At 33.5% G+C, this 26,116-nt stretch overlaps 2 protein-coding genes across 3 annotated transcripts; one reads left to right on the forward strand and one right to left on the reverse strand.

Annotated features, from left to right (window-relative positions):
- The first annotated feature begins 1,093 nt into the window (after nucleotides 1-1,093).
- On the forward strand, nucleotides 1,094-2,820 carry LOC105326883 (serine/threonine-protein kinase TNNI3K). Its single transcript, XM_011427107.4, has 3 exons — nucleotides 1,094-1,394; nucleotides 1,670-1,893; nucleotides 2,084-2,820. The coding sequence occupies exons 1-3, from the start codon at nucleotides 1,135-1,137 to the stop codon at nucleotides 2,281-2,283; spliced, it is 684 nt and encodes a 227-aa protein (XP_011425409.2). The 5' UTR covers nucleotides 1,094-1,134; the 3' UTR covers nucleotides 2,284-2,820.
- Nucleotides 2,821-12,626: 9,806 nt separating this feature from the next.
- Nucleotides 12,627-25,547, reverse strand: LOC105326882 (universal stress protein in QAH/OAS sulfhydrylase 3'region). Of its 2 annotated transcripts, none has more exons than XM_011427105.4 (4): nucleotides 25,229-25,547; nucleotides 19,385-19,480; nucleotides 18,616-18,722; nucleotides 12,627-13,014 (listed from the first exon to the last, which is right to left on the reverse strand). In XM_011427105.4, the coding sequence occupies exons 1-4, from the start codon at nucleotides 25,314-25,316 to the stop codon at nucleotides 12,814-12,816; spliced, it is 492 nt and encodes a 163-aa protein (XP_011425407.2). In that variant the 5' UTR covers nucleotides 25,317-25,547; the 3' UTR covers nucleotides 12,627-12,813. The 2 variants fall into 2 exon arrangements, with proteins under 2 accessions (XP_011425407.2, XP_011425408.2); XM_011427106.4 differs by having other exon boundaries at nucleotides 19,400-19,480; nucleotides 25,229-25,543.
- Nucleotides 25,548-26,116: the final 569 nt, after the last annotated feature.

The following is a 26,116-nucleotide window of genomic DNA, read 5'->3' on the forward strand; positions in this document are numbered from 1 at the left end:
TTAACACGAAGAGGGTGTTTTTTTCCCTTCCTAAATGAAGTTATTATTGAAAACAAAATCTGAAATTTTATCGAATTGCAGAAACTTTGAAATCCACCTAAAAATTCTTCATTAAGTCAAAACTTTGTATCTAAACCCTAATCATTCTAAGTTGTAAAAAATACTTTTTTTTTCTTTTTTAACATTAATATTTGTCCCATACAACTCTGTTCAAGTTAAATCGTGTGCAACGGAGTAAGAATAAGAACATACAATCCCAATCTGATTAAATCAGATCTTTGATCCGCTCCAACAAATTCGCTGTACAGCGACTATCAGAGGAATGTCGGAGGGTAACCAAGATCTTATTTTAATCAGATCGATAAAATCAATGTATTTTATGAAATACATGGATCTCTTAAAATTATTCTATATTATCAAATATTTCTATTATCGATTCTGGATATTTTTTTTATACTTGATGTTATTCCAGATATGATATTAATTAATTTATAGAAACCCCCGTGAAAACAAAATAAATTATTTTTATTTAAAGACCAGGGTTTTTTTTTTCAAAGTGATTATTCAGCAAGGTACTAGCATTTTTCTTTCTGTCACTGTTGATTTCATTCACAAATCTGAGTGGATCTACAAATAAACACTTAACCACGGACCGATGATTTATTATGATTTCTTAAAAGCAGCATTTCTGGACTAATTTGCATACTATTAACGTTTTTGTCAGTACATGGAAACCCAGGAGGACTCTGGAATATTCTACGTCAGATCAAACACGTAGAGTTGGGAATCACGGTCATATATAATTATATATATATACTTTGTACCTTATGGAAGTTGAATTGCCGACCTTTCGCTCCTATGTTGATACATTGGAGGACTATTTGTTCAATTATGCATTTTACCACAAGAGCTGAGAGGTTTGTATTATGCCGTCCTCTCACTTGTAAGAGCTGTCTTGTGTCTAACGGCGTATTGACATTCTATATCTGTGACCCAGATTTCCTCGCTTTTCATTGGACAAAGGTACAACGAATGAATATCGTAAAGCGAGTCCCCGCCTACCACGATATATAAGTATACCTAAAAGCCGGTACGAATAGTTTACATTGTAGTAAAAGAGCGAGAGACAGCGAAATGGCTATATCATTAATTGAAGCAATTCGAAGTGGGGATGTTACACTCGCCAAAAAATTATTAGCACAGAGGAAATTTACATGTTTGAACTCGCAGACGGCCAGAAATGATGGGACTGCACTGTACTGGGCCTGCTGCCTGGGGTATTTAGAGCTGGCCCGGTCCCTCCTGGAACAAGGGGCTAACCCCAACACCCTCACCGCCTGGAGGGGCTCCCCCCTACATGCAGCCTGTGACAATGACCAGTTCGATGTTGCACAGTGAGTTCTTTTCCATGCTTGCTTATTTTAAACAAAATATGACAAGATTTTTTTTTATGATTTATTCATTTCATTGAAATTATTGTTTGCATTTATTAATTTTGATATTGCAATCGAATTATTCATCTCCTTCATCACATCAAAATTTTATGAATTTTCTGCAAATATTTTAATTGTTAAAATTTAGCAAGTGGGAACTGAAAATGTAAATAGGCTAATGCAAAATGTAAATGAATTTAAGACTCTCCTTAACACTGGTTGTTTTTGTTTTACAGATTGTTGATGAAGTTCGGAGCTAACGTGAACCAGCAAACCAAGAGTGGGGACACACCGTGCCACCTAGCGGCGTACCGCGGCTACTCCCTGATCGTCCAGCTACTGGTGGAGGGGGGTGCCTCCCTCAGGGTGGTCAACAATAAATGCAGGACACCTCTGGAAGACGCCCAAAGCAGGGGCCACACCGAGATCGTCAGATACATTTCAGCTGTCAACAAAATCCGTAAGTATTTTCGCAATTTGTCAAAAATTTCCCCAATATGCATGTACTTTTAAAAAATTATTTATTATATTTTTTTTGGAATTCTTTTAATTAGTTGATTATCTGAATCATTGATTCACTCATTCATACAATTATTCGGCTATTTATTTGATTTTAAGAAAACTAATTTTTTTATTTCTTTACTCCCCAGGCTCTGAACCTTACAGGAGGACAGACTGGGAGTCCCAGATCACCTCATCCATGCAAAAAATGCACATGTTCCCGAGTGACAACGGCAACGGTTACTACTGGGCAGAAAATCCCGACCATTTCTCAGTTCAATCCGAAAACAATTTATCGCTTTTGTCCCACAAGGAATCTCCATCAAAAATGACCTTCCGGAATCTTTAACCGTTCCTGATTTGATTTCTATGAAAACATTGGAGCGGATTTGTGCCTGACACAGGTTTAGAGCCGCGCAATCCTCGGATCTGTATTGGATATAGTTATTTAATTGTGGAAAACGAGATTGTGAACTGGGCGGTGATTGGTCGATTTTTCCAATCCATTTCCTGGTCGGAGAGAGAGATTTATCGCGACAGAACATAATATACATACATGAGTATATATAAAGGCCATTGATTATTTTACTAGATCTCGGATCGAGACGTCGCTGCGCAACAAGAGTACTCCATGTAACACTGGGTACATATGGACTGTTAAAGTTGTTGTTACTGAATGGTGCTACCTTTTATTCTCATTCACGAAAAGTCCCTGATATTGTCTGTTATTTATATATTGTATATGAAGCCATCGTCTTTCAATGTGTACATTCTAAGTCGTCAGAATTCCTTTTTTTATGTTGAGCTGTGGTGTGCATCTAGCGCACGCACAAAGTTGTTGTTATATTTTCTATATTGTTATCCGTGATAAAATCTTTTAAAAGAACTGTTTTCTTCCTTTTTTTCTATATAGACAATTTAGAGAAATAGCATCTAACCTATACTTTTTATTTACTCGTTCTAATGAGGAGAAATGCGGAATGATATTAATGACATACCAAACTTTACTTGGATGTCAAAACATATTTTAAAAAAAACCCAAAAAACTACACCCAAAATATTTGTAAACTTATGACTGTCAAGAGATAACCCATGTTTTCACGAACATATCAGTCTTTACTTTGATGTCAAATAAACACATGAAATCACACATGTATACACATACACACAAAGAAAAACAATACCACGAGACTTATTTTCATAACCGGCTAATACTGTCTTTGCTAATTTCATTTTTATTTCACCTGTGTCATAGGTTTGACAAGATGGTCTATTAACACGGGCTAATGAGCGAATATGTCAAATTTCTCCTTAATTCAGTGAAACAATGAACATTTAATTATTACCAGTTACCTCATTACATCTAAAAAAAAAAAAAACGGAAGTAATGAATAAACTATAGAAGCCGGTGATACATCTCTAGTAATCAGATAACATTATGTACATTTTGACCTATTTTTTATGACGCGTTGACAGTAAACAGGTTACATACGTCATATGTATAAGATCCTATCAAAATAATCTGTTGACACTCCGTCAACTTGTTTACGAGCCGAGAACAAATATAATCCCCCTCGACCGTCCACAAGCATATTTTATGAATATTTGTGTTCTTTATCACAAAAAGAACGTAAAATTGATATCTTCGTTTGGTGGCGACTAATCTGCATTTAATGAAGGTAAATATTTACCCTATTCGAAGCAGCAATGCAGTAAAACTGGAGTGTTTCTGAATCTTGATATTTCCAACATGACAAACAATAATTTTAAAAGAAAAAAGTAGAAATACCGCACCCCCTCCAACTCCCAACCCTGCCCCCACACACTTTAAATACCACTAAGAACTGGCCTGTATGCATACATTGGAAGGATGGAAGCCCGTAATTTTTACAAATGTATTACTGAACTTACGTACATCAACGTTATACCGGATAATCATGCATACGTGTTCACCTGATTTTATTAAACCATGTAATAGCGAAATAAATTCAAAACATTATATTTACATCCACCAAATATAATTCCCCATATCTTACGGAAATTGATTGTACATTCATAGCTCTGTAAAAACTGACAGGACTGAAATCTACACGCTCCTTTTATCGATTGGTTGAAACCTTCAGCAACCTAAGATGATACCTCGTTGTATAAAGACAGAAATATTGCCTGTGTATTTATCTGGACAATAAAATGCTTGTGGTTTATAAAGGTTATGGAGGTAGCGATCACTGCCAAAAAAAAATTAAATACATGTAGATAAATAAATAACCTGCTAATGAGGGTAATGTACTTTGATTCTGCAATGTCGCCACCTTCACGAAATACAAAATTGTCACTGTTTGATACATATATTGGTAGCATAGTACATTATGGTTGTGAATTATGGGGACAGCACCCAGCAAGTGAATTAGAAAGTATACATTTAGACTTTTCTAAGAAGTTATTATGTGTTAAGAAAAGCGTTACATCAATGATGGTATATTTTGAATTGGGACGTAAACCACTGCAGTTGGATAGAAAATATAGAATGTTGAAATATTGGATAAAATTAAAGAATAGTGATAATTGTATTTTAAGCAATATATACCAAGATATGGTAAATGAATGTGAAACACAGTTAGTCTCTAATTGTTGGCTCTCAAACATAATACAATTGATTAACAATTTAGGTTTTGGATATATATGGAACTGTAAAGAACAATTTAATGAACATGTATTCTTACTCGAACTGAAGCAGAGGTTGACCGACATGTTTATACAAGAAGGACATGGTTACTTTGAAAATTCTCCCAAATGTATAATGTATAAGCACTTATGTAATGATTTTGAAGTACAAGAATATTTAACAAAACCAATACCAACTGTATATGTACAATTTATAAGTAAATACCATTTATCCTCTCATCAAGTCGAGATTGAGCGTGGCAGATTTTATAATATCCATAGAAATGAGAGAGTTTGTAAACTATGTTCACTATCACAAATTAAAGATGTGTTTCATTTTATTTTGATATGTCCATTTTATAAAGAAATAAGAAAGTTGTATTAAACAAATATTATTATGAAAAGCCTTCTATCTTTAAACAAAATAATCTGTTGACACTCCGTCAACTTGTTTACGATCCGAGAACAAATATAACTCCCCTCAACCGTCCACAAGCATATTTTATGAATATTTGTGTTCTTTATCAGAAAAAGAACGTAAAATTGTTTTCTTCGTTTGGTGGCGACTAATCTGCATTGAATGAAGGCAAATATTTACCCTATTCGAAGTTAAGGTTATCGAGTGCCAGCAATGCAGTTAAACTGGGGTGTTTCTGAATCTTGATATTTCCAACATGACAAACAATAATTAAAAAAAAAAAAAGGAGAAATACCGCACCCCCTCTTACTCCCAAGCCTGCCCAACACACTATTAAAACAACTAAGAACTGGCCTGTATGCATACATTGGAAGGATGGAAGCCCGTATGTTTTACAAATGTATTAATGAAATTTACGTACATAACGTTATACCGGATAATCATGCATACGTGTTCACCTGATTTTAATAAACCATGTACTTTATTTCAATAATAGCGAAATAAATTCAAAACATTATATTTACATCCACCAAATATAATTCCCCATATCTTACGGAAATTGATTGTACATTCATAGCTCTGTAAAAACTGACAGGACTGAAATCTACACGCTCCTTTTATCGATTGGTTGAAACCTTCAGCAACCTAAGATGATACCTCGTTGTATAAAGACAGAAATATTGCCTGTGTATTTATCTGAACAATAAAATGCTTGTGGTTTATAAAGGTTATGGAGGTAGCGATCACTGCCAAAAAAAAATTAAATACATGTAGATAAATAAATAACCTGCTAATGAGGGTAATGTACTTTGATTCTGCAATGTCGCCACCTTCACGAAATACAAAATTGTCACTGTTTGATACATATATTGGTAGCATAGTACATTATGGTTGTGAATTATGGGGACAGCACCCAGCAAGTGAATTAGAAAGTATACATTTAGACTTTTCTAAGAAGTTATTATGTGTTAAGAAAAGTGTTACATCAATGATGGTATATTTTGAATTGGGGCGTAAACCACTGCAGTTGGATAGAAAATATAGAATGTTGAAATATTGGATAAAATTAAAGAATAGTGATAATTGTATTTTAAGCAATATATACCAAGATATGGTAAATGAATGTGAAACACAGTTAGTCTCTAATTGTTGGCTCTCAAACATAATACAATTGATTAACAATTTAGGTTTTGGATATATATGGAACTGTAAAGAACAATTTAATGAACATGTATTCTTACTCGAACTGAAGCAGAGGTTGACCGACATGTTTATACAAGAAGGACATGGTTACTTTGAAAATTCTCCCAAATGTATAATGTATAAGCACTTATGTAATGATTTTGAAGTACAAGAATATTTAACAAAACCAATACCAACTGTATATGTACAATTTATAAGTAAATACCATTTATCCTCTCATCAACTCGAGATTGAGCGTGGCAGATTTTATAATATCCATAGAAATGAGAGAGTTTGTAAACTATGTTCACTATCACAATTTAAAGATGTGTTTCATTTTATTTTGATATGTCCATTTTATAAAGAAATAAGAAAGTTGTATTAAACAAATATTATTATGAAAAGCCTTCTATCTTTAAACTTATTCAATTACTTTCAACAAAGAATATCAAAGATAAATTACGATAAAATTATAATCATTGTTTTTGTTTTGAGAATATACTCTTCATTATCCTGTTTACTTCCGTCATGTACATTTTGCACACTGCCATATGCACACGCAGTCTAATACAAGATTATAATGTTGGTGTTTTGTTGCCTTTTTTTTTTTGGTTTTATTTTTTAAATGTCCCCATATGTTTGTTCCCTTTACTTATGTATATATGTTAAACCTATGAATCGTATGGTTCTTGGTAATAAACAATACAATGACCCGCATGAATCACCAAAGAAAGCATTTTATCGTTTAAATAATTACACAGGCGATATATTTGTATTTGTATTACGAAGTAGTCTGTAGTCCGTCAGTCGGATGGTCCTCAATGAATTTCAACTTATATAACTCTTTTATAATCCTTATATATGTTTGTGTTGGGTTTTTTGGGGTTTTTTTTGTACCTCTGGCCCGATTCATAGGTATATTGTAAATGTTATATCTGCCCTCACGTACCACATGTTTAAAATTGTTTGGAGCGAATAAATTAACTGAACTGATTTATAATATGATAAATAATGTCATTAAAGACTTTATCCTCAAAAAAGGGAAGTAAAGTTTGAATAAATGTCTAGGCGTTCCTCTGGTGTATTGGCCCCTTTGTAATACTTGTTTATGCTATCCATTAAATTGATTATTCAGAAGTAATCTAATTTGTTATTACAAATCAAATTGCAAGCTAGAATCAGTCAATTCAAGCAATACTGTATAATATCAGACAAAAGTTTGAAAAGGTTATTTTTCAATTAAACCCGGCATCATTCAGCATACAATGTACTGTGTATGTTACGGTAGTTTTAGGAAAAAGGCCGCACAATGAATATTTTGCATAAGCTTTATACCTTTTGCAAGTTTATTGATTACATTTCAATCATGAGCAAATCCAGAATTTTCCCAGGGGGTGTCTTAAGAATATATATATATATATATATATATATATATATATATATATATATATATATATATATATATATATATATATATATATATATATATATATATAATTACCGGTATCAACACTAAATCTTGGATCCGCCACTGGAGCAGACACTAGGTACGGAATTCAGTTAAATAGATTTAAAAATTAGGTTAATTGATTAGACGCAACAGTCAAAATACGTTTGAGTTGACTTTCATGAAGCGGGGATTATATGAGTTTCAAATTATTTACATATACGAGATTAAGTATCATAATGATATATATTTATAGAATATATGTGAACAAGTCTTTGTATTTGTTTTCAGTCTTTTCTTTTCTAACTTCTTTACCAGTTACTCAAGACGTGTAGATGTTGGTTTAAACAGGAGCGAATTGAATCAGAACAGATTGAAGATGAGTAATACTAAGTACTTAGTGTGTATTTCTTAGGAAGAACTTTGTCGAAAACACCCATGTAAAAATTCCCACACTAACAAGAACATACGCTAAAATGTTGCAGGTTGTTGACTAAAATAATAAAACACAGTCATGTATAGTTGCGTATTCACCACAAAAATTTATGACTTTGTTCATCTTTCATTATAATACTTACATACAAGTGGCGTTATATAGGGTTAAACCGTTGTTCGTCAAAAATAGCAAACGCATTGATTTCTGAAGTATATCATTGAATCAACATTAAAACTTGAATAAGCTTTCTTTTCTACCCTTGATAAGGAACCCAATTTCCGTACATTGACTTAGAGTGCGGGTCCAGCTGCACCGAGTGTCTAGATGGCCCCCACCCCCACACCGTACATTGACTCATTGCTACAGAGCCTCTTATTCATCGAAATCCAAGTTTCGCTTTCAATTTCACTGATATCTATTTTGACACACTATGTGTGGTGGTTAAGTAGGTCACCTCGAGGGTGGGTGGGTTGAGGAGTGCGCGTATATAGTCACATACTACCTTAACGATCATTTTGAAGTCGTCAGTCAAGCGGCTTTTTCATTCATGACAACTTTGAGCTTCATTCAATGATTTACAAGTATATATGTATATCTGTTTATCATGAAATCAAAATGGTTGCAACAAAAATACTTTCTTGGGTGACCTTGGTACAAAAGTCGACGAACCCTAGTGTGTTAAATTTATCAACAAGATAATTACTCTAAAACCACGATTGTAAGCAAAAACCATTGCCCCGACAAAAATCAAATCGAACAAAACCCTGAAAACCAAAGCAAAACATTTATCATTACAATTAATTACTGTCTTTTATTGATTTTGGTGTTTATATAATCAGATTAAAAGGTATATATAATGCATGTACTATCTTTCTGCAATAATCATTCAATATCATGACTAACAAGAGAAGTTGCAGAATATGCGAAAAACATTATCATATAAAACGCTAAGTTCAGTTTCTGATCTATGGTATTTAGTATTGACGTCACTGTCACTTTTATGGTAGCGTAAATAGGTATATAAACACAGCCTCTTGGTTTGATGTTAACTATAAATAAAAACCTTGGATACCACAGGTAGTATACACGTTCATTATGCGATAAGTATATGATGTGACTGACCACCGACAGACACAAGTTAGCAGTCCAACCATTCCAGACGTGTTCGATGGGTGTTTCTTCAGAGGAAGGAGACGGTAACAGCAAGAACAGGAACCGGATCTAGAATTTGCTGTCAGTCCCAGGTTACTGTTTCCGCCACTTTTTGACTATATATGTATTTAGCAAACACACAAACTTGTCAAAGATGTACATGTACAATAGAAATCGATATACATTTGTAAATGGGGGGGGGGGGTATTTCTCCCCATCTCTATTTGCCCATTTTAATTGCCAAGAAGGAAAAATAATTTTTAAGATGATTTATAATAAATACATCTCTCAAATCGGAAGTGTCTCGAAACACCTCGCATCATTTTTCAACGTTATCATTCGAGAACGTTCGTTGTAAATCACACTACAAGACCGAAGTAGTTTGTAATTCAAAATCCCTGAAGACAAACCCGAACTCTAACGCGCTCTAAAGAAGTTCTCACTCTATCAAGTAGAACGCGCTTCGAAGAAGTATTCATTCTATCAAGTATTATAGAAAGTTTCAGAACCCATAGACCCAGGCCAACAAAACGTCTCAACAGAGCAAAGAGCTCGCTCCAGATTGTAGAAGTAAGTAAATATTGTACGTAGAAGACCCTAATATTCGCCAAACTTTCCACCATCATGCGAAATTTTGAATTATGTTTTTTGGGGGTTTTTTGTGTGTGTTTGTTTTTTGTTGTTTGGTTTTTTTTTTTTATTGTTTATTTTTTAATTGTTTATTTAATTTTTGTAATTATGTATGTATTCATTGTGCGGTTCTGACACCGTTTCCTCGGCGTCACTTCCTGTCGCGGTATAATTTTCGTATTTTACCACACGTACAACTACACATTAAATACTGTTCCAAAAAGTTTATTTGTTTCCGGGGATATACTCAAAGATTCCTGTTGTCTGAGCTTGTCTACGTGAATTAATCATTGACTATCAATTTGAAACTACCTTAAATGTTAAACATTGTACAATATAGGATCATTGCACAATATCTCTCTCTCTCTCTCTCTCTCTCTCTCTCTCTCTCTCTCTCTCTCTCTCTCTCTCTCTCTCTCTCTCTAGCAATGTAAAACCTTGTAAGTTATCCATATGGAGACGTTGTAAAATCTCAAATATTAGAGTGTGGAGATTGTTTTACGTTGGGTCGTTGGTGGGCGATCCGCTTTAACGGTATGTGATCCAAGTGCAATAACTCGAAAATCAACAGCATTAAAAATAAAATATCCATCAGGGCAACAAATAACTCACATGAATGAATCTAAATAACAAAGTAAACATAATACTTTTTTCCAAATGAAGAAACCCCGAATACGTCATGACTCAAGTTATTTTCTCTGATATTTCATTCAGACAAACCAAAGTCAAGACACGCGGTTTCTGTTATCCATGAAAGCAAAATTTTGATTTCTGATAAATTAATCAGATATTTTGTTAAAATTTTAACCCTGCTCAGAGAAAGCTGGCTAAATGCACTGATAGATAAATATTACGGGAATTATTTGATTGACTTAAAGTATTGATATTTTGACAGCCAAAATTAACAAAATTTAATACGTACTCCTTTAAAACACAATTGTTTGTATTCTGAGGCACAATGATCTAAGGACGCCGAACAATAACAGTTATTTCTTCTACACTCGACGTCCAGAATACGCTACTGTTTTGTTTTTTTGTCTTTGACGTTCAATGGTCTGAGGATATCAAAATATATCTGTTATTTTGGGGTGGGTTTTTTTTATTTTAACATTTATTGATCTGAGGACCTCCAAAAGGTAACAGTTATTTCTGTTGTATTTGATGTTAAATGACATGAGGATGTTAAATGACTTGAGGATGTTAAATGACTCGGGGATATTAGGAATGCAACCGTTATTTCTGTTGTTTTTTATAGTATTACTTAATGTTCTGAGGACATCCAAAATGTAACCGTTAATTTGACACAACGATCTGTGAATGTTTAAGGTGGGTCCCTACACCTTAAAACATTTTTTTCTCAAACAAGCAGAAAAGGATGTTATCATGAAAGATAGTATTATGCATAAAAAGTAACTCAAATATTCAAAGAATAAGCAATTTGTATTTTAAAACATGACTTTCTAAAAATTAATTTTATAAATAACGACAAAAGCCTCAGGCGGACTTCAGCTCGAATTCTGCGATACGCTAACCACTACGCTATGATGATATTCAATCAAATTGTTCGATAAAATATTTTCACAAAACAGTTAAATCGCCATATTGTGACGTAGTGTCATGAAAAGTATCATCCTTGATGTAGTGAGATACCCGGTACCTTAATCGTGTACAAATGTCAAGCGGATCATTTCTAACATATTTTTTTTTAAATTCTCTGATCTTATTCTGTTTTGATATATCAACAGAAACAGATATGGTGAGATTTGGAGCAGGCAGATCAAGTTGAGCTTCCATTGGTTATTATTGTGCCCAATCGTCGCCATGTTTCCAATGGAGGGTTCACAGTTACACTCGGTACATATGTTGTGATCCTTCTGTGGTTGTTCTACTCAAATAGAATGTATTTAACATTCCAGGTCAAACTCAAAAAGGAAATAACAAGCGTCGGTATCCTGCTCAGCGTTCTCACCTTATTTCTGTAAATCAAACCCTAGGTTAGTAGCAGCTTAAAATTCTCACTCGTCAAAAAAATCAGAGAATTTAATTTTATCAATTTTGATTCTCATTCAGATTTTTTTTTTCTATTTATGATATACTATGACATACATCTTCATTGGAAAAAACCCTTTTGTTCGAACATTTTCATTAAGAAGAGCCATTTTCATCTTGTTAGTACTTAATGTTTATGAGGTTTCAGCAACAATCCTGTTTGGGTTAGAGATTATTATTATCGAAACTAGGACACGATTCTAATTTGATACAGCTATCCAAAAATGTGAAGAATAATAGTTCTTTAAGAGTCAAGTTGAACGTTCAAGCATCCGTTGGATATCGCAAGAACATACAACTTTTGCTGTTTTAAGTACAATACGATTACCTAGCTTCCCCAGAAGTACAATATTCACCGAGACTTATCATAGTATTGATCGAAAAAACAGCAAAAATTATTTTATTATATCAATCAGAAAGCAAGTAATTGGTCAATCATATGATAAAACCAATTGTTCAATGTTGCTCACATATTAACCGGTATACACTGGATAAAGACAACATGCAACTGCAAAATAAAATTATGACTAAATGAGCACTCGTATTACGTTTCGAATTGTTATTTAGCAAAACGATTGATTTGACTTTTTTCGCGCACTTAAATCCCATTATGTCCATTTGATTGATTTTTTGAAATGTAATTACTACAATTAACAATAGCCAACCAACAAAGAAAGCACCCATTTCTTAAATTGATCCAAAACTATTTATAACTACACATGACCATTTTTATTGTAAATGTACAAGCAAAGCAACAAAAACATTCACTTAACAAATACACATCAATATATTTATTTCATTTCATTGTACAAATTTCCGGACAAATATGAACACATTCCTGATTCTAGTTTTGATTGCATTTTTAAATTTTATAAATAATAATTTGGTACATGTGTTGCCATCAATTTTCTCTTCTACAAACTAAAACTGGAACGGGAGAGTGATGCATGACGTAATCGCTCACACTGCCTAGGAATGTTCTGCGCAACTTGCTCTGTCCTCTACTTCCGGTGATGATCAGGGAGGCGTTCACTTCCTTTGCAATGTTTAGTATCCCCTCGCCTGGTTTCTGAGCATGCGTGCTCTTCACTGTACCCTCTAGCTACAATAGGTATACACAAAATATCAATTTTACCGACAGTAATTATATTTAGAACCATTTTGAACTTTGGATAGTTGTGTCAAACAGAAATGTGACGTAGGTCTGTCTATTTCATTGCTGACCACTAAGCTAAGATGGTTCTTTAAAATTAACGAGATTTGTCTGGCTTTAAAGCTACGACAATGAAATCTGTGTATATATATTTCACTTTAAACCAGCATCATTTTAACTTAATTTGATGCAAGAAGAAAAAGAAAATTACATCCTACCGAAAGAACAAGGTCTTGTTAAAATGTTTTAAATCTTGTTGCGTCATACAACAGGTCACGTGATATTATGGTTCGTATTCTATCACTTTTCATTTTTCATTCACAAATAATTTAATTCTGGTTGTAACACGCTTTCTGATTGGCTAAAAAATTTGTTTTATATCGTATAAAGAATGTTGCCTACGTCATAGTAAGACTAACGTCAAAAATGTATCAATACGCCTGACGTTACGTTTGAATTTTGCACAATTTTACGTCATTTTAAAGGTCAAATGACCGTTTTTATCTACAATCAAGAGTAGAAAATTAAATTATAAGCAATGAATTCAATATTTATTTGTTTTATACGATATAAAATGGTTTGGGGCAGTTTACGCTTTATAAACCGCGAATAAATAAATATTGAATTCATTCCTTAATTATGATAATTATATTTATGGTCGAAAGTTTTTGCGAGTACCTATTATCTAAAGTATCTTACACTGCTAGGGTATTGTAACGGAATATCTACATGTATCTTACATTGCTAGGGTATTATATAAGGAATAAGGAATCATTCTTTGAGTATTATGAGGTGATAATTTTGGTCGGGGCGTGATCAAATCCAATAAAGCCCGAAGGGCTTTATGATAGATTTGATCACGGCTCGACCGAAATTATTACTTCATAATATTCAAAGAATGATTCCTTATTACTTATATTTATATAATTTTAAACCATCGTACGATTAACTGTTTAAATATGCATAAGCAAGCCCCGCTGGCGCCTCGATTTGGCTTTATGAGTTATATAGTACAAAATCAATACGTAGTGTTATCATAGGCATAGACACTGGAAAATGTAAATATAACAAAATATCTACAAGTATCTTACACTGCTAGGGTACTTTAACCGAATATTTACGTGTTTCCTACACTGCAAGGGTATTGTCACCGAATATCTACATTTATCTTACAATGCTAGATCATTGTAACCGAATATCTACATGCATTCTACATTCTAAGGTATTCAATTATTGTAAACAAATAATCACATGTATCTTACACTGCTAGGGTATTGAATTGAATATCTACATGTCTTACGTTACACCGCAGGGTATTGTAACCGAATATTTGCATGTATCATACACTGCAAAGGTATTATAACCGTATATCTACAGCGCTTGTGTATTGGAATCTCATACGAGACTGGAAAACAGACAAGTGAGAAGTTAACAGTTTCAGAAAACTAATAGTCACGTTCTCTGTGAAAAATATAAAGAATCGATTAAATTGTTAGAGCCCCGCTTAAACAGACTGTTGCCAATAAAAGTGATAAATGATAATGTAGTGTAATGGAGTACGAAAAAGCTTGTGACAGCAACAATCTGTTTCTCAAACAAAGAAACGAATTGGGTCGATATTCTCCGCTGAATACTAGTAAAAGACAGTGTCCGATTTCTGCAGAATTGAAAGAGTCTATAGCACTGTTGAGTAGACACTGTGTTCTGTTTTACTGAGGAATGGCTGATTTTTTGTTATTTTTCTTATATCTCGTTGTTGTTGTTGTTGTTGGGTTTGATTTACGTCCGATCGAGATACTTTCACAATTGGCCAGTACCCAAGGAAAGAGATGTGTAGGAATATGCAATAAAAACACATTTATCAAAAAAAGCATGAACGTCGGGTGTAGAATATACTGTGCAAGCTAAGACTAAGGTTCTGTGCCGATAAATCATTAATTTACATATACTAGCACATGTATTTTGGGATGATAGTTTGCTGTATAATGTATTAAATTAAGTACTTAGTTTTGAATAGTATATGCCCATTTTTTTCTATTTAGGATAATGTGTAGAGTGGATAAAGGGTTGCAAGGATTTCAGAGCTATTGTTATAGAGAGTCCAGCTAAAATTTGGTACTGTGTAGTTAGCTAAAATGATGCGCATTTTAATTACCATTAGAAATGTCTTATTGTATAATCATTAACAGAAAAGATACATTCTAAGATTGTTTAGTAATGTTGCAATTTGTCAAATCACTCATTTCTAATTTACAAAAACAACAGAAAGTTGTTTAAATGATATAGGTGATTAAGTTTAGCTGTCGATTGATCCCAAGCATCGTATTCCCTCATGCTGCTGTGTAACCACAAACACAAAGGACTGCGAACGATAGCATTGTCTAGCCGCCTAACTAAAAGTTATTTTTTTTAAAGTTGTCTAATTAAAGTTAATATTTTATAATAATGTAAACATTTTTGTATATTTTTATTAAATATAAATGATTTGGTCAAACAAAGCGAGATAACTTTGCATTTTGGGTTAAAATAGCTCATTTCATAATAGAAAATAAAGGAAAACGGAAATGTTTTTTAAAACATCTTTTCCCCCCGTGAAACAAAAATTCCTTTTGGTGGGTTTTAATTATTGTTATTTAGCATATTTTCACCAAAGGGTTTGTTCTTTCACGGGGGGGGGGGGACATATGTCTACAGACCAAAATACATTCCAAAAAAAGAATTTTGCTTTGTAAATTTTCGAAAACTAATTAACAGATATGAATTAAAATGAAATTTTACTTTAATACATATCGTAAATATGTTATCATGAAGATTTTATGCACATATTTGCCGCTAAATAAAATTTTCCTCACTCATAGAGATCGATTTCAATGAAATTTTTTCAGACCCCGCGTTAGCAAAACTTTTGTTTAAAAATAAATAATTTTATTACAAATTTTGTTTTGATATAAATTGATTAGGATTTGATTATACTTTTTAGTAGAAAACTTAGTTTTTCAATATCTGACAGAAATTCCGAAATATTTGGATGTAAAATGTAGGCGAGAAACGGGCGTTAGCGTTCGCAGTTCTTTGTTACCTAGGCGTGTATATTTTTTTAACGTTATAATAAATAACGGAAATATTAATTGATGCATATATATCATTTGAAGATAAGATTATGAAGTTGCCCACAGCATCAATTAGCTCAACTTTAAACAGAGGATGTTATTGTAAGATTTGAATTCTAGGCGCATCCAGTTTTCTTTAGATATCGGGTGTTGGTTTATTATTTTGTTTCAGAAATAGAACAGAGCGTCGAAAAGATGAAAACGTGAGTGGTTAACATTCACCGCTGTCTAGGGGACGAGATCAAACATTAAATACATGAAAATCTTAATTCACATAATTTAATTCAAAACCCCATCCACCCTTTTTTACAAAACTAAATGTGTTGAATGTTGATCAAGATAGATTATCAATTACTTATCATGTATTTATATTGTTCACATTTCTATATAATAAAAAGCATTTTATTGCTTGTAATGTAAACAAAGTATCCTATAAAATATGGTCGTTTCATGGAAATGTAACTATCGATGTCTGATGACATTAACTTTTAAGATTGTATATAATACCCTCTAACCCCACATCCCCCGAACTATACACATCTAACTGTTCATCCGACATTGATCTTTTGATTTAACCTCTTATCTGGGAAATCTTGAATCGATTTCTCAAATTTTTGGAACTTGATGGTAATTGAATCAAAATCATACACATAAAAAGACCTTTTCACGAAGGGGATTTCTCGTTGTCGTCAAAGATGAACTTGTCCAATATAATGTCTTTATTTATTAGTTGCTTATTAAATGTCTTTTAAATGCCTTAAATTTAATGTCTTAATTAGTGACAATTGTATAATTAGACATTGCTACGAAGTTATGTATATTAATTGTGAAGAACACGGTTATAAAAACTGGGTTTTCGATGTAAAGAAAATTCTCATTGACCTCGGTTTTTTGATATATGGACTAACCAAAAAATAAACAATGGTATTTTACAACTCGTAAAACAAAGAATTTTTGATCAGGCAAAACAAGATATTTTTGCAAATGTTGAAAATTTAAAAAAATGTTCTTTTTACAAATATCTTATCGATGGTATACATCTTCAATACTATTTGAGAAAATATAATTCCATTAAATTACAGAAATATATAACTTAATTACGACTATCGTCACATTGCCTGGCTATTGAAACTGATAGATATAATAACTCAAATAGAGAAAATAGATTTTGTCCACATTGCAAAACTAGTGTTGAAGATAAATTCCATTTTTTATTTGTTTGTCCCCTATACAGAACATTGCGCAGATTATACATGAAAGAACCTTATTATAAAAAACCTTCTATGTTTAAATTAATTCAACTTTTTAATACTGACAATATTAAAGATCTCTGCAATCTTGGCAAATTCATCTCAAAAAGTATGTTATTTAGAGACAACTGTATTACATAATAAGAATTGAAAAGAAAAAGTAAAATTGAAATGCCGTAGTGTTCAGGCATTATCATCCATTTTATTTTCATAAACTATCGGTATATGAGTTGTATTATTATCGCGTACAGTTAACCGTTTCCTATTTAGTTTTATAAAGTTAATCTATTTTCATTTCTTTAATATACACATGTACTAACATTTCTATTTATCTCTAAGAGGGTAAGTTATTCTGATTTCTATGGTGGCATATCTCTGTCCCTTGTGTACAAGTTATTTTTCTATTTAATATGTCGACATGCAAGATAAATACGTTGACATGCAAGATAGTTATGTAAACATACAACATATCTATGTTGACATGCAAGAAAATTCAATTTTTTTTTATAATATCTCAAAAAATCTAAAATCTCGTCCACATGTGACATCAAAGATGCTAGATGCTACTTATTTATGTCCACATGCACCTTATTTATGTTAATATGTGAGATAGATATGTTGACATGCATTTTATTTATGTTAACATGCAAGAAAATTGCTATCAAATAAATTTATGATAAATATGTTGACATGCAACATATTTATGTTGACATGCAACTTAGTTATGTTGACATGCAACTTATAAGTTGCATGTCAACATATTTATCTCGCATGTGAACATAACTAAGTTGCATGTTGTCATAAATAAGAAGCATGTGAACATAACTAAACTGCATGTTAACATAAATAAGTTGCATGTCGACATAAATAAGTTGCATTTAGCATATTTGATGTCACATGTTGGCGATATTTGAGCTTTTTTATAATTCTCATTTGATTGCAATTTTCTTGCATGTCAACATAGTTATGTTGCATGTCGACATAACGTTCTTGCATGTCAACATATTCATCTTGCATGTCAACATATTTGAAAGAAAAATAACTTGCACACAAGGGGCAGAGGTATGCCACCATAGATTTCTTACTATCACTTTTTTTTCCTTTTCTCTTCATGGTGTACTAAATGCTCATCCCTTAAATTTCAATTTCTCCTTACCTTTTAAACGATCGTTATATCAATTTCTCTTTACCTTCATAGCCCTGAGATATTTGGCAAACTCTATCAGTTCTCCCTGTATACGTTTCACCTCTTTCTGAACAAGATCTTTAAACACGTCGGGATCCATGGAAAAAGGTGCTTCAAATACACAAATTTTGTAAAAATGAGTGAACAACATAAAAAAAATCCTGTATGTCAAACAAACTTAACAAAGTTACTAGTATGATATTAACAAAATTAGAAATACTGGGAGGAGAAAGCTCAGCGTGGCATTTTAATTTCAAAATTAGTACATAAAATATCAAATCAATGACAGGACAGAAGGTACAAAATGGCTGTTAGTTTGGTAGAAAGTGCCAAAGGTTTATTTATTTATTTATTTTTTATATGTATTTTTTTTGGCGCGTACGTCGAATACTTTGAAGCATTTGAGTTGAGATAATCAAACAGATTTGGATTGCAAAAGCAAGCTCATGAAATATTAGTAAAATGTGCAAATTGTCATTCTCGAATTTTCCGTGGCCTAATTAAAAATAATAAGTTGACCAACGTATTGTTCAGTTCCCTTTCTTTCCTAATAGACTGACATTTAACTTGATGAGTTTTAAATGAAAATCCCGAAACTTTCTTGTTATTCATAAATCATTTTTAAGCAGGTGGGAAAATGAACCTTGGATTGATAAAAGGTTAAATTTAACGATAAAACAACCACACGACGAGACATCAAACGACACGTGATATGTAGACATGACAACAGGACCACGTGACACTGGATACCGTACCTGTGGTTAGCTTTATACCTGATTGTACTTTACCTTGTTGAATGACGTCACTGACCTCTACACTGTAGACCAGAAACACGTGATCACCTGGCATGTGCAATTTCTCGGCGTAAACTAGAAATATAAATATAAGGAAGACCCTAACTAATGTAAAAGTAAAAAGCTCCGGCTTATAGCCATTTCTATAAATACATGCACTAAAGGATTCATTTCTGACATCTTTACGTCAAACCTGTCATCAGGTGAGCAGACAAAAATAACGCACATTTTAATGCCCCTTTAATTTGTTTGCTTTTCTGACGACAATCATTCCTGCATCATATAATGCTTATATAAAAATTTGTTTAAATACAAATTTAATCATTTTTCTTAAAGTTTGAAAAATTGTTGCAAACTACGGATAGAATAAAACAGTAACAGCGAGATAAGGTTGTTCTAAAACAAAAAGTTCATTGACAAGGAATTCAAATTCCGTCACTGATAGAATAGAAGTCATACATTGTAACCATTTATTAAAAAAATCAAGCAACTCTTTGAAAGTATTCTAAGATTAATCGAATTCCCGATGAAAGTATTAGTATAAGGTTGTAATAAAGGTATTAATCAAAAAATGATTTCTGCCAAATTCATTGGAAAAATTTGAAGAACTCTAACTCATGATGTTCTTGTGTTATTCTTTTTAAAAAAAATCTACTGAGTTCGATACTCAGTATATGGTTTCCTTCAAGATTTTTAAAAATATAAGCATAGAACATAGAAACTATTCATTTTTATTTATATAAGAAGTTCAAACTTTGAAAAAAATACCTTGGCAACCTCAAACCCCACCCCCAACCACACCCCGTCCATTAACTGGAAATGCAGAGACATCATTAATTGGAAATGCTGAAACATTTACAAGAATCTTTCGGTGGTTTACACGTTCGTTGTGTTGCTTGGTATAAACTGTTGAAACAAACTTCGTTTGTCTGTATGTCAGAGTCGCGGGTTTATCCCCAGAATCTCAACAACCGGTCTTATATTTATACACATGCCGGGGACCTTCCACAGTGGAGAGCTCTCTGTTTAGTGCGCACTTCATCACAGAGTAATGGGGAACCCTGATACATAAAACATGCCGCGCTCTCTGAGTTCTTATATCATAAAATCGGCATCCCATTCTCATGTTCTGCAAGCTTGCTAGTTATCTTGTTTGAAATCATCTTAGGTTCCACGTGCTATTCGTTTAAACAATGCACCAAGAATCTCTTGTCTTTCCATTAATTGTTTCGCAGTTTGAAATAAAGCAAATAAAAAATAAATAAAAATAAGATAAAATATAAAAACATGTACAGAAATCAACATATAGCTGAGTTTTTCATTTTTTTAAATTTCGTTCTTTCAAAATATTATGTTTTCTTTTACTTTTCAAAATCTTTCATGTGCATAACATTTATTGATTGCCTTTACGCTGAATTGCGAGTGCCTTTATCGTAATTTTTTTAAAGCCTCGCTGATTGACGTGACTGCACAAAAGAACGCCAAAAACGTGAAATAATGTTACCGCTAAATCACGCTACTTGACTACGTGTTTATGTTTCTTGAAAGCTATATATTCTGGTTTGTCAGACACATAACGCGAGCTCCTTCCTATACTAACACGTAAGACAGCTCTCTGGGTATGCCTATATCTTGGTAATTAGCTCTGGTTGCGTGTCTGGTGCACGTGATGTTACGTGTTCAGCAGATTTAGACCTACTGGACTTGTGGGTTATGTATAGCCGTAACGATCTTATTGTAAGAGGTACGGCTGTAACAATGTTATTGTAAGAGGTACGGCTGTAACAATGTTATTGTAAGAGGTACGACTTTTCTTGGTGTTAATAGATGGTCGCGTTGATGACCCAACAGAGATATATGCAGGCATGTAGCATCGTTTTTGAAAGTTAGGGGGGGGGGGGGGTCAGACTCATCCAAAACAAGCAAAAAAAACTCCACCAACTTTCCAGAAAGGGCCTCCCTGCCCCCCCCCCCCCCCCCGCCCCGATGCTACGTGCCTGATATGCCGGGTAATAAATTGTGTCCGTGGGGAGGAATTTCTTTCTGTTATATCCTTATCGTTTTCACTTACTATAGTTTAAAGAAATAAAAATGATGAAAGATATTGTGTTGAAAGTTTAAAAAAAACCTGAAAGAGGTTTTTTGGGAGAAAAAACAAAACGCGATTTTTTTAAAGGGGGGGGGGGGTATATGGTATCAAACAAGTCGGCGACTGTATATTTATTTTACTTAACTTTTTAATTTTTGCTATCTATTTTCAGCGTTTCCTAGCCTCGATCAAAGAACCCAAAGAACCAATCCCGGGTGTGTCGGTGATTGGTCTGTGAGTGTTTCAGGTGGTGTTGACGTTTTCTATTTCATTTTGTTTGCGCTATGTCAAAACCTCTGATCAGTTTAATCATTGTGGTTTCATTGATATTCTTGTGCATCGATTTCGTTGTTGATTTTGTAAAACACTTTTCTAAGAAAACGTCAGTTTGTGGCGACTGAGCATACCAATACAATGTTTAATTTGGCATTGCACTTCAATGAACATTTAATTTCGTGGATCAAATCACCAACAAAATTCAGGGAAATTGGTTTTCAGTGAACAATGATGAGACCACATAATCTCGAACTTCCCATGCAGCAGAATGTTTTCCGTCATTATGTTGGCGTATGAAATTGGTACTATTCCAGACCCTTCTATCACCTCTGCTTTATCTGACCCCCCCCCCCCCCAAATCAGTTGTACTACATTGTATGTAATACTCATCCATCAGTTGTAATATTCTCAGCTTATAGCTGCAGAACTGAACTGTAGCTGAACGAGAAAATATTGGATTAACAAGCCATTCCGCTAGAATTCCGCAAATGCTTGAAAAACTTTGAGATTTATGGCGCCCAAAGTTTGCGCTAGTTTTGGACTTCCAAATAGACTCAGTGGAAATTTCCCTGAATTCAAGTTCTAGGCAAATATGTACGTACGTACCGTCTGTCAATCTGGGGGTTTTTTTCTGTAGAGGTACAGCTTTGATTTTGTATTTGATAATATTTTATTGTATATATATAACATACATATACAAATGGTTATGGCACAATTTCATACAACAAGCCACAGCTCTGCAGCTGCTACATTGTATGTCACGCGGTCCAACATATCGCAAAATCAATGCTAAAAAATAACATTTCGAAATAGTTTTGTCGAAGCCAAACATGTTAGATAATCTTCTGTCGTTTTTAATTTTCTTTGTTTCCCGATACTTGAAATGTTAATTAAGCGAACATCCCGAAAAGCCGCTGGTTCTTGGGTTAGCAGTGAAGTTTATTTTACTGTTCGCGATTACCTATCTGTATTATCTCAAGGAAGACACGAGCGGGTTTCCTCCGTCAGATAAATCTCTTTAAAGTCATCCTCATTTTGGAATATGCAGATTGACTTATAGATAAGACGCAAAAATATGCTTTTTACAATCTAGAGCGTGGAAGATTTGGCGAATTTGCAGAGAACAATACTTTTTGTTCCATGCATTTCTGATAGATTCTGTGCGTAATGTTTTAATACGAGATAAATAGAATGAGGAAGTTTAGGTTGTCATGTGCAATTTTTCGTACAGAATGATTGTTATGTGGCGCAGACCTCTACACTTATTTTGATTAATGAATCCGCTACGTAAATGGATTCTTTATAAAATTGCGACAATGTTAACTTTAATTGATTGAATGCATAAAAGGTACTCAAAATATGTTTTTTAAAAACAAAATGTTACCTGCAAGGAACAAAAATGAAATATTTCAGACTTAATCATTAGCATTGTAACCTTCAAAAATACTCCCACAGGGTTGAAACGCGTGTCAACTCGGGTCAAGGCTCAGTTATAAGTATAAGAGGCAAACATTTTTGTAGTTTTCAATACATGTACTGAATAGCGGGAACATTTTTATAAGAATAATTAAGACATTATCATTACAGATAAAAGTAACAATTGACACGTGATCAGCAATGTAACTTTATTGGTCAAACAATAAATCACCTCACAAATAGTCAACCCCCTTAAGATGTCTCACTACTTTGTTTTCCTTATTTGTTCCGCAAATGCAGCGGAATTGTATGAAGCACTTTTAACTCTAGCGTATACCCCGATGTCACCGCAATGTCTCGGTTTTCTAGTCTCCGCGTCCCCTCAATCTGTAACATCTTACTGCCGTCTTACGCTGGCTTACAATTGATTGCGGATTACTGCGCTCCGCTGTGTTTGGTCCCATATTTATTATTCATAAAAAGACCATTCCTTCGCATATTCCTCTGAGCTTACCCTATACAGAGATCTGCTGATTTCTCTCGAGAACATGGAGTATTAAGAGTGAAATGCTTTTATATGATCGTAATGATGGCCCCATCAAAAAGGGGGTATTGGAATTCCGAAATGAATTAGATAGGGCATTTATCAAGTAGCTCATAAAACCTGTTTTTATATATTCCCAAGAAAGTAGGATATTAGTAATAAATAATGCATGGCTGAATAATTGGCGAAAAACTAATGTTGTTTATTTGGGGTTTTTTAATTCAGAAATTGAATAGATAGACTTAAATCTAATATCTATATATAATATGAATTAAGTCTGATACGCTCCTAATTTTAAGTATCTGATTCAATTTAGAAGTAGTTTTATATATATATATATATATATATATATATATATATATATATATATATATATATATATATATATATATATATATATATATATATATATATATATATATATATATATATATATATGAGGATGCTGTCATTCACCGGGTGTGTAGATTTAATAGGATAAAAGGTTTCATGTCTCTTAAATGTGTTTAGATAAATCACCTTGTATATTCGACGCGCGCAATAAGATTCTATATTCTAGTACCAACCCACGTGGATTCGCGATCTGTTTATGGTTATTCGATGTGTATGATTTGATTAATAGAGACTGAATCCGTTGCAAACATCGTTAGACGTGGCTGTGGTATAAAGTATCGATGTATATATGACTGTAATGTATATAAGCATCGCGCTTATAGCTCATAATCCACAATTTAATTCACAGCTGCAGAAAATCGATAGTTCCGATGAGGTACCTTCGTCACGTGGGGGTATACTAACAAGTGATAAAGTATGACTTTCATACTGAAATGAAAGCTTGTCTTGAGATTCCGTAAATATTTCTCCTGGCAGAATCGTCAACCAACATTGTTATCAACAGCCTCCTCTTCATCGATTTTCTAACACTGCCCTGCTCTCAAACATGGAAACAAAGAGAAGGGGGAAAAGTGCGCAACATGGAAACTATCATTATTTGGTTTATTTATTGAGAACATCAAAATTCAACCAAAGCTATTTCATTATCTAGCTGGGAAGAAGCCTTTTTCGCTCGCGTGCTGCTAAATGGCCTTTTAATTTGTATCATTCACACACTATTGGTCGGGCGGGATGTTCCGTGTTCTTAGATTTCTCGGGGTTAATGCCCCGTGTTGGTTTTTATTGAGTGGTTTATTGAGTGGCTTCCTGATTCTATATTGCGGTTGTTTAAATAGTAAATAACATTAGCTAACGCAATTATAAAAGTTATAAGAGAGAGAACAAATTTTTGATTATTTTCTAGTATACCCTCGTTTAAAGTACAGCATTTAAAATTTCGTTTTAAATATGACTATAAAAAATTCAAACATATTGTCAAATGTTGCATTCTTTAACGTATATCATATGTCTACTACAATTCTATAATACCTTATATCCATAGTAACGCAAGTAGTGTATATTTATGCATGGGTTCTATTTATAAAGTGTTTCAAAAAGTACTCACATTTAACGGCATTTTTCGCGTGCTCGCTCCCGTCGTACGCTATGACGACGTTTTTGGACAGCCTGGACTCCGGAGTTTCCTCTGCCATGTTTCCCGTACTCTCCGTGGTACAAGCTGTAATCACATTCACCAGAAGTCTGTCCGGTTCCTGGAAGCACTGTATTCGGGGCGTACTAATGACAGCCTTGATCCACTAGCCGTGTACGCGCGCAGTAAGGCGGCGTGGAACTGCCATTTTCTGGCAGAATCCGGAGATCAATAGTGACGTATCAACAAATCGGTTCCTCCCGGGTACCCTCCCCCTCTCTGTGTCCCGGTCCGCTGTACCCCATCGATCTCCGGCGACAATATAACATGACACAGGATTGTCTACCTCCGCCATAAATCGTGATCTAATGTGATTATGGGTAGTAATGTAACACCAATTATTCAAGTACAGTATGATCGAAACATGGAAACAAAAGTGTGGCGTAATTGCTCTCTCTCTCTCTCTCTCTCTCTCTCTCTCTCTCTCTCTCTCTCTCTCTCTCTCTCAAATCTTTTCTTTTATAACAAAAAGAAAAACAATTTCATTTCTTTTAAAAGAAGGGGTGCTGACCAGCTGATTTCATTTATCTTTTACAGAGATGCATATAGATCGATATCTACTTATATAAACATACTTTTAAGTGTGAGTAAATGTAGATCGGGAGAAACTAGTGGAGGTAAGTAGATACATGTAATGGCCATACTACGAAACTGACAGACATACATACCGTCTCATTAACTTAAAGAACAAGCTGAAGGCCTGTCAAATCCCTGCATTCAAAATATATATAACAAATGGAAGCTATTGAAGTCTTATTCTTTGAGAGTCTATCGGTGGTTTTCATATAACTATTCATACCT

This window comes from Magallana gigas, chromosome 4 (genome assembly GCF_963853765.1).
Source record: "Magallana gigas chromosome 4, xbMagGiga1.1, whole genome shotgun sequence".
In the NCBI taxonomy this organism is placed as follows: domain Eukaryota; kingdom Metazoa; phylum Mollusca; class Bivalvia; order Ostreida; family Ostreidae; genus Magallana; species Magallana gigas.